This window comes from Triticum aestivum, chromosome 6B, assembly GCF_018294505.1.
Source record: "Triticum aestivum cultivar Chinese Spring chromosome 6B, IWGSC CS RefSeq v2.1, whole genome shotgun sequence".
Classification (NCBI taxonomy): Eukaryota; Viridiplantae; Streptophyta; class Magnoliopsida; order Poales; family Poaceae; genus Triticum; species Triticum aestivum.
The window spans coordinates 468,280,868-468,290,380 of NC_057810.1; the positions used below are offsets into that span (position 1 = coordinate 468,280,868).

Sequence of the window (9,513 nt, forward strand, 5' to 3'; positions counted from 1 at the left end):
CAATTTGCGACAAAACAAGTCTGGATCGCCGAGCCGACTGATACATGACCGCGTTGGGGGGCAAAACACGTTCGGACCGTGCAGTCTGAACATTTGCGGACGGTTTAAGTGTCGGCATTGGAGATGCCCTTGTTGCCTTGGACTAAAACAAAATCTCCATTTTCTAAGAGAGATAATCCTACTTGGCAGGCAACAAGAGTACAAGCAGGAGGCACGAGTTGTGATAGTACGAACCAGCCCCCCCCCCCCCCCCCCGGGGCTCCCGTGTCGTCCCCCGCGGGCGACCCGGGGGCGACTAGGGTTTCCCCCCGGTGTCGCCACCCCCTCCAGTATCTCCTCCCCTTGCCGCCACCCGAGGCACGCCCGGCAAGACGCGGCGGCTGCCGATGAAGGTGGCGGCGAGGTCCCCCGTCGCTTCGTTCCCCTCGCGAAGGACCACGGACTCCGGGGTGGCGGCCCCGGTCGGCGAGTCGGCGCGGCCTCTGCGACAGGTGGCGTGCGCGGGATGTGGCGGCCGGCCTCCTCGGCTGCTCGGGCGGCGCGGAGCCGGCGGGGGGTGGTCGTGGCATGGATTTCTTCCGATCCAGATCTGAAGGTCGGGCTGTTTTCTCCTCCTCTGCTCACTCCTCCCGTCGGGTTGTCCGATCTGCAGCTTTGGCTGCCAGTTCTGGTGCCGGCGGTGTGCTGGTGGCATAGCATGAGTCCGGGGGAAACCCTTGGTTGGCTCTCCAACCACGACGGTGAGGGCGCGTGCGCGCATCGCCTTTCTCCTTCGAGGCACCGCTGAGGACTCCCTATCCATCCCCGTCCCAGATCCCGGGTGAAAACCCAAAACTCGTCTCGGGTTGGGCGGTGGCGGCGCCCTGCGCGTCGTTCCCTCCTTGGAGGCGCCGCCTTGGGTCGTCTGGTTCTCCGGGTGAGTGGCTCTGAGGTAGGAGAGCGCCCGTCGGCTGCGAGTCCAAGCAGAGGCATCTCCAAGCTCCGCACTTGGGTCTTTGCAGCTGGTTTCTTCGACAATCCCCCCAGCGGCTTTCCTCCTGTTCTCGGTTGCCCGGGCGGGTGGCAGTGCAGCTAGTGGTGTGAGCCTATGGCGTGGTGAGAATCGTGAGCTATGCCTGTTCTGGGTTGCGACCGGCACATGTGTGTGCTCTCGGGTGAGCGCCCAACGACCCGACGGTGCGGCGCCTTCGAGCCTGGGCGAGAAGATTGGGGTCTTCTTCGGCGTTGGAAGACAGGTTGCGGGGTCCCAATCCCATGATCCGGCTGCTCTCAGTGCTTGCAGGCCTTTGGCTGAACCCCGAGGCTTCTCTGCTTTCCTGCTTTTGGTGTCGATGAGCAGTAGGCTTCGACATTACTTGCAGAACTTTCATGTCTTTTCCTTTGTGTGCAGTAGTGTGCGTTGCGTTGTAAGCTGCCCAGTCAGCTCCCTTGTATCTTTCGGTCGCTCTTGCTTGGTGGCCTTGTGTAATCCTGGCCGGTTGATGGCTTTGTTAATTCGAAGTCGGGCTCCCCCTTGAGCCTTCGTTCTAAAAAAGAGTACAAGCAGGAGAGAATAAATTGAGAAAGAAACACAAGCAAGAAAAACTGGAGATAAAGCAAAAGGGATGAACCAAAGAGCGGAAAACTGGAAACCATAATAGACAATACAATATATATATTCCAATAATAATAATTAAATAAAGGAAAGAAAAAGAAAAGCTAGCCCTAGTACCGCCCTATCCCTCGTTCTCTCCTTCCATCTGTTGTACGGTCCCCGTCCGTTTCCCACATTTTCCGCTTCCCCCCATCCATCCCTCCATTAACTCGTCTCCCGATCCCAACCCCCACGAAAATCCCAAAAATATTCAGAGAAGCAATCCCTAGTCCCCGAATCCCACCTCGAGGAGTATCCCGATTCGCTTCCGATCAGCGCCAACTCCATCTGCGGCTTCATCTCAGGCGGTCCCGGGCGCGCAGTCTTGGCTCGGGAGATCCGGGATCCCGTTCTTTGGTGTTCTGGGCTCAAATCTTGCGGCTTCTGGGCAATGTGATTAGGCCAAGGGGCGATTTTAGGCGCAGCCGTTCCTGAATCTCTCGCGGGGTTGCAAAGATGGAGCATGTGATCGGGGGGAAGTTTAAGCTGGGTAGGAAGATTGGGAGCGGATCTTTCGGGGAGCTGTATCTTGGTACGGTCCTCGTGGTGTTCTTAGATCTCTCATCTGTTTCTGTCCGTTCGTGTTGCCAAGCTTCATATCTGGTTAGCTTATTTTTTTTACAAGGGTGATTAATTTGGTTGCAGGCGTGAACATACAGAGCGGCGAGGAGGTGGCTATCAAGTTGGTATGTGAGGAAAAAAAATTCGATTCTGTTGTAAACCTTTTCATTTGTTATAAATATACATATGCATGTTTTCATCTGGTGTTAACTAAATATATGTGTGTAATTTGTGAATACATTATGGTCCATCACTAATCAGAAATGTTTTGGACATCTTATTTAGTATCATGCCCTTCTCATATGAGTAGCAACTCGCAATGATGAGTCTAGGATTTCTGAACACTATAGGTTCGCTACAGGCAAACTGATCTATTAGAAATACGCAGAACTAGGGAACTAGAAACGGGACAAAGTGTTTGCTGCTCCCAGTTGGAAGTTCAATTTTCATTATCTGTTCGTTTAAGTATGCTTGTACACCTTTGTGTGGGTTACAAGAGGGCAGACACATACGAACACCATACAACATTCTTAGCATGTTGTGTACTCTTTCAACATTCTATGAGTCAGGAATGAGAACAGTACTGTTACATCAAGTAATAGTTAACAAAAGAAACACTATCCTTTTCAAGTAAATCTTTGGCTCGATGGTAGTTGAAATCTATCTATCTAATTCAATCTTTCAAGGAAGAGTGAATTGAGCAAAACCCCATGTTCAGCGAAACTTACAAGTTATAACACTTCGCCACACCTGTTGGACTTTTTCGCAGCAAAAACTCATCTCCGAAGAACCATGCTCTGAACATGCGATTCTATACTTTCTGCCGTTCAGTTATTTCAGTACAATGTGCAGTTGTTTAGTGGAATTCTCCGTGGAAGTAACATCTTCATAAACACTGTTAGTTATTTTCTTAGAAAATGAGCCAACGGTCCCTTGCTGTCTGCTAAATGCTGGTGTTTTATTATAGAGCCTGATGAAATTTGTGATTTCTTAATTGCTTAATTTCTACCTCCGCATGTCTTGGATTGTGGGCATAGATGAAGCAACAACTATGCTCTGAGAAAGTGTAGGTAATATTGAAATAATAACAGTTTTTTATAAATTGAACATATAACTTTGCATAGACATGAATTTTGAGTGTTATAGCTGGTTACTGCCCGTGCAACTGCTAGCATCTGGACATCCTAACTGACTGTCCTTATCATCTCACGATATTTGGTAGGAATCTGTCAAATCAAGGCATCCCCAGCTTCATTATGAGTCAAAACTATATATGCTTCTGCAAGGGGGGAGTAAGTAGCAATACAATAACTTCCTTTTGAACGAGAATCAATACAAGAGCTCTTTTCATCCTTTTTTTAATGATTTTGATTTAATGTTCAATTTCAAACTTCAGTGGGGATTCCTCATCTTAAATGGTTTGGAGTGGACGGGGAGTACAATGTCATGGTCATTGATCTTCTTGGTCCAAGTCTGGAGGACTTGTTCAACTTTTGCAACAGAAAATTTACCCTTAAAACAGTACTTCTGCTTGCTGATCAGATGGTGAGTGCTTACTGTATAACTTCATTTTGGCTGTTAATATTGGCCACCTGTCTTACAGAATGCCAATGTAATTTTTTATTTGCAAACTCAAATCTCTGAGTTCTTACTTGTCTGATCCTGACAAGTTGATGTATTCCTTTATTTTTAAACAGATCGCTAGGGTAGAGTACATGCACTCGAGGGGCTTTCTTCATCGTGATATAAAGCCAGACAACTTTCTTATGGGTTTAGGCCGTAAAGCAAGCCAGGTTTGTGCCATCATGAACATTTTTACTGGTACAAGTGATTTATCATTTTTTTCTTCACTTTAGAAATTGTTGGTTGCATAATTCATTGTGAAACTGTACTGATTCTAGTTTTTGGCCTGATTCTGATACGATACATTAAAGACTAAAGATTTATCAGCTGGCAGCCTGGCAGCACAAACAACAGGGGCAGCGCCAGGGCTGGGCCAAGTTTGTGGCTAGCCTAGCCTGATCATACTCTCCATGACCCTTTAGCTTTTAAATGGGCTTCTGGGACTGCCTGGGGCTAAAGCTCTAGCTGCCCAGTCCTGCCTCCACCCCTGAGTTCTACCCTCCAAATAAAGAGAGGCTAAAATGGCTAACGTACAAGCTCTTTTGCATCAGCAAATAAACAATTGCATAATAAACCAAATTCCTGTGTTTTAGCAAGAGATTCACCTTGAAACTGCTTCAGCTGATGTTCATGCATTATAATTATAATGACTGTAATGGTGCTGTACCACTCTATTTAATTATTGACTGTTCTTAGTCAGTGTTGATTAAATATTTTAAGACATTAATTATAAATGTTCAAGTCCTGAAGGTACAAAAGTACTGATCATTCTGCATTTTGTCTATAAGTGCTCGTGGCTCGTGTATACTTTTAGAACAAAGATATCCATATTCTCTTGTTAGTCAAATTAGTTCTGATGTTTGCTGCAATGAGCATGTCCCTTTCAAACACATTATTTGAGTGATCTCGATACTTCTGTTTGCTGTGAACTGAGATATCTGCTTAGAAAACTGATTGCAGTTACTGTAACAGGTTTATGTTATTGACTATGGCCTTGCAAAGAAGTACCGGGACCTCCAAACTCACAAGCACATACCATACAGGTACTTGCAACTGTTGTTTAAAAGGAATTCTCGTAATGTCCCGAAGATTGTCCTAGACTTCTAGTACAGAATCTAGCTTATAAAAAAACAAACCCTTCCTGCATTTGAGGTCCTTAACATATTTGCGTGTTGTTCAGTCTGACATGTAAGCTCGATGTTTTGCTCATCCTAGCACAAAGCTCGTGCGTTGCTATGAACTACGAAGCCATAAAAAAAGGAATTATCACTGGCTTAGGAGGTCTTCAAAAGATCATGGTGTCTTGCAGCTATTGCATGGTTCATGATTAAAAAGAGTGTAAATATAATAAAAGATCATGTTGCAGTCGCTAAAGAGTCTCGAGCGACCATAGTTGGTCCTTTGCAAGATTTATAGTGAGAGAGCATTTTGAATTTGGAACATAGGAGAATGGGTGTGAGTAAGTCGAATGCACAAATCGTGGATTAGGTAGGAGGACAACATCTATCGCCGCGTTGAATTGTAATTTCTTTGCCCTCTTCTGCTATGACATGGAACCAAAATAATTGGTTGGGCAGAGAAACTAAAATCAGGACCATGATTTTGAATTGGAGTGGCATACTTGCATTTATAATTTGTGTTTTTACAAGGAGTGTTATTCTCACATTACTTCATTATTTGGGGTTGGTCTCACAAATAGTAAAAGTAACATTTGTTTATTGATGTCTCACAACTAGTAAAAGTAACATTTGTTTATTGATGTCGCTTGGAAGGTTGCTAGTCCCACGTGTGGTAGAAGAGCATTTGTTTATTTGTGTGGTTCCACATGTGAACTCACCACCAACTCCAACCTTTATAAGTAGGAAAGACAATATTGTTAACAGCTTTTGGCATAGTGTGATGTAACTTTGCTTGGCACACTACCTGTGGTACAATATCGGCTACTAAATGTCAAAGCTAAATTTTCACTATTGTGCTTTGTAATGCCTGAAATTTGAGTTGATTAGCAGTACTAGGACAAAGGGAAACGTTGAAACCAAAATATCACTAGCAATCCTACTGGAGGAATTTGTAATAATGGGCATTACATAATTCTTCACAGTTGTGCACTAATAAATCTGGGTATTCCTCCAGCCGGGTTGGGCTTCAAAAAAGCCTGGCATGCAGGAACCAATGAGGCCCGAAAATTTACTTTTACCAAGCATGAGCCTGGCCCAGTGTAGAAACCCGAAGCCAGAGGCCCAGCCTGAAAACTCGAAATTCCTGCTCCCCCAACTGAAAGTTCGCTGCTTGTACAGATCGATCCAAGATCCAAAAGAAATTCCATTTGTGCCACACGTTTGTTAATTTGTAGCTTGACAAGATCAACTCACCGACACATATATATCAGATTGAAAAGGTATCTATTATCCGTGTGCTACTGTGAGAAGATCCATTCACCACTAAGATACAAATAAAATATTTACATTGAATTTGGAACATTGAAAGTGTGTGCTATGGACATGAGCCAAACTTAAATAAGTTGATTGATTCACAGCTGTAAACCAGGAGATAATTAACTCGTAGATCAAAGCAGAAGCAACAGGTGTCCTCAATGGCTCTACACAGCCGCGCGGAAAGTATAGGCGGCCTCAACACAGCTCCGTGGGAAGGCGGTGGGAGGACACGGCCTTGACGCAGCGCCTGGTGACAGCAGCCGCCGCGGTGCATGGTGACCTCTGCTGCTGTGCGTGGTGAGCGACGCCATGTAGAACGTGGCGTTGCAAGGGACTAGGGGAGCTGCCATGGACGGACAGGGCGGCGGCAGCTTGGAGCCTTGTGTGCGGGGAGGGCTGCAGGCTAAGGGCAAGTTTGGAACACAGGATTCCAAAACACGGGAATAGGAAGGGTTGCAGGTGGAAAACAAAGCATTGTGAAACATAGGAACTTTTTACAAGAGTCTATTTGGAACATTGGGCACAAAACCTGTCTTTTTTTCATGAAACTACATGCACAGAAAAGACATGAACATGTACATGTGTCCTTTTTTTTGGAACATTTTTTGCGTGCTTATTGTTCATCCAGTGTTTATGGGAGCTAGTTCGTGGCCCCATAAAATATGCAGTTTCTCTATTGAGATATTTCTTTCGTGTATGATCCTATCTTCATACTTATTTGGATATGTACATTTGGATCTTACATGTTTTTCTTTGCTACCATAGGGAGAACAAAAATCTTACAGGAACAGCACGTTATGCTAGTGTAAATACCCATCTTGGAGTAGGTGAGTGTTGCTACTTCTGAACATGCGTTATGTCGACATCAGCATAGATTTCTTTGTTCAATTAACAAAGATCAAGGCATATTCTGTAAAGTTGTTGAACAAAGCATAGTTCTTTTGAAACCTTAAGTTTTGCCGTTATCACAAAGTTAGTCAGCAACAATGTACACCTGACCATTAAATTCTCCCCAATATGTCTGAAATGCCTTAATTTTCTAGCTGTGATTAAGCATGTCTCTTCCGCTGATTGCTGGTACATGTTATACTAATGGGTTTTCTCTACAGAACAAAGCAGGAGAGATGATTTAGAATCTCTCGGTTATGTGCTGATGTACTTCATAAGAGGAAGGTAGGACATGTATTACTCCCTCCATCCCATAATATAAGAGCGTTTTTGACAAATAACGCTCTTATATTATGGGACGGAGGGAGTACTTTTCTAGTGGTTTAAATTCCTTTTTGGTTGTCGAATATATTTCACTGACCTATATAACTTGCCTCTCACAGCCTTCCTTGGCAAGGTCTGAAAGCTGGCACGAAAAAACAGAAGTATGATAAAATTAGTGAAAAGAAAATGTTAACTCCAGTTGAGGTAATTAAATGTAGTTTCGTTGACAAACAATTCTACAAAGAAGTTTGGTATATCTTTCACTTGTAATATAATCTTATGTATCACTATTTGCACAATTTTGGATAGGTCCTTTGTAAATCTTATCCATCGGAGTTCGTTTCATACTTCCATTACTGCCGATCCTTGCGATTTGAAGATAAACCAGATTACTCCTATCTGAAGAAACTCTTCCGAGATTTATTTATCCGTGAAGGTACTATCAATAAATATAGTAGTTTGAAGTTTCTATGCATCTACATCTTATACACTGTCTGATGGATCTTATAGGGTACCAGTCTGATCATATATTTGACTGGACTGTGTCTAGGCAAGTAGCAGAGAATAACAGATTGCGAGTATGTCCTCCATTCCTCTTTCCAGTTGTTTTTAGTAGTGCAAGCCTGACTGTACTGAATGTGTAGCATTGTTTTCCTCTGTCAGCCAAGTGGAAGGACAGCTGGGTTGGTGGGGCCATCTGCAGAACGGGCTGAACGGATTGCAGGTTTGTCAGTTGCATGCACTTTTGCAAAAGTTTATATTCAAGAAATAAGCTATGCAGGGAGTGTAATTGCTTTTTGTTTCCTTGTTTAACAGCAAGACAGGATGTTCCTGATAGATTCTCTGGTTCAGTGGACACATTTGCCAGAAGAACTGGCTCCGGTTCTGGCCATCATGGAGAAAACACGAAGCACAGAACTCTATTGGATTCACTGTTGGCACCTAAGATGGTTAGAAGTGCTCAATTTTAGTTTAATATTTGATTTATTTCAACCAATGTCTGGTTGGTGACCATGCACGTACTTTCAATGCAATTTGCCATGTTTGTACAAAGCAGCATTTGATTGTTGACAGTTATACTTACAATGGCATACCTATGGCTTTAGAGGACCAATATGGATGTATTGGATAACTGAAAGTCTTACAACGTTTTTACCATGTATGCTAGGCTGCTGATTCGGATAAAAGAAGGCCTACATCATCCCGGAATGGGAGCACATCGAGGAAGGCTCTCCTGTCAAGCAGCAGACCAAGTTCTGGAGAGCCCAGTGACCCCACTCGCACTAGCCACCTAATCCCAACCAGCAGTGGCAGCAGTCGTCCATCAACCACTCAGAGGCTTCACCAATCAACTGGACTCGAGGCCAGGTCGTCATCGCTGTCGAAAACTGCGAGAAATGTCCATGATGATCCCACTATAAGGACATTTGAGCGCCTTACAATTAGTGCAGACAGGAGGAAATAAAAGTTTGGAGAGTAAAAAGATGTCAGTTGCTGTCATGAGTGTGGGCATTTGGATTCTTTCAGCTCCAGATGATGCTCACTGATCAGCAAGATAAATGATGTTGTGCTACACAAGATGCCGAGGAATGCATATAGCGAAGGCGGCTCATCGAATCTTGGCATGAATGATCGAGCACTGTTATTTCAATGTCTGTTATTTTGAATGGTTAAAGAAAATGTTTTACACCATTCTGATGGGCCTGGATTGGCTGCATGGATTGGCCGTGCTGGCCCAATTGATGTTAATGTTGAATCAGACACTTGCGGAAAAACTATTCAAATAAAACAGTTTATCAGACATTCAAAACTATTCATGTGTTTTTTATGGTTGTTGTACCTGTACATGAAAGTGTTGACGCATGAGTTGATAGGGTTTAATTCCTTGCATCACTGAACTTGTGCAAAATCTGAAGTCATTATGTTGTTGCTCTTCTAGCCTTACTCGTGCAAAAACATGGCCAAATATGCCTCAGACTGTATGTTGTTGCTCTCCTAGCCTTACTCGTGCCAAAAACATGGCCAAATATGCCTCAGACTGAACTTATT

General features: G+C 44.1%; 1 protein-coding gene across 1 annotated transcript; it reads left to right on the forward strand.

Annotated features, from left to right (window-relative positions):
* Window positions 1–1,730: 1,730 nt before the first annotated feature.
* LOC123137503 (casein kinase 1) lies at window positions 1,731–9,277 on the forward strand. The gene is made up of 14 exons (XM_044557291.1): window positions 1,731–2,165; window positions 2,279–2,319; window positions 3,417–3,486; window positions 3,591–3,739; window positions 3,892–3,987; window positions 4,790–4,860; window positions 7,018–7,079; window positions 7,362–7,425; window positions 7,584–7,668; window positions 7,774–7,900; window positions 7,975–8,042; window positions 8,128–8,188; window positions 8,281–8,414; window positions 8,633–9,277. The coding sequence occupies exons 1-14, from the start codon at window positions 2,090–2,092 to the stop codon at window positions 8,927–8,929; spliced, it is 1,401 nt and encodes a 466-aa protein (XP_044413226.1). The 5' UTR covers window positions 1,731–2,089; the 3' UTR covers window positions 8,930–9,277.
* The last annotated feature ends 236 nt before the right edge of the window (window positions 9,278–9,513 follow it).

Excerpts from the sequence above, each read along its gene's own strand:
- LOC123137503 (XM_044557291.1), top strand. The coding sequence starts at position 2,090 with ATGGAGCATGTGATCGGGGGGAAGTTTAAGCTGGGTAGGAAGATTGGG. Across the intron at positions 3,740-3,891 it reads TTCTGCTTGCTGATCAGATG|ATCGCTAGGGTAGAGTACAT; the intron begins GTGAGTGCTTAC and ends ATTTTTAAACAG. Across the intron at positions 8,043-8,127 it reads CAGAGAATAACAGATTGCGA|CCAAGTGGAAGGACAGCTGG; the intron begins GTATGTCCTCCA and ends TTCCTCTGTCAG.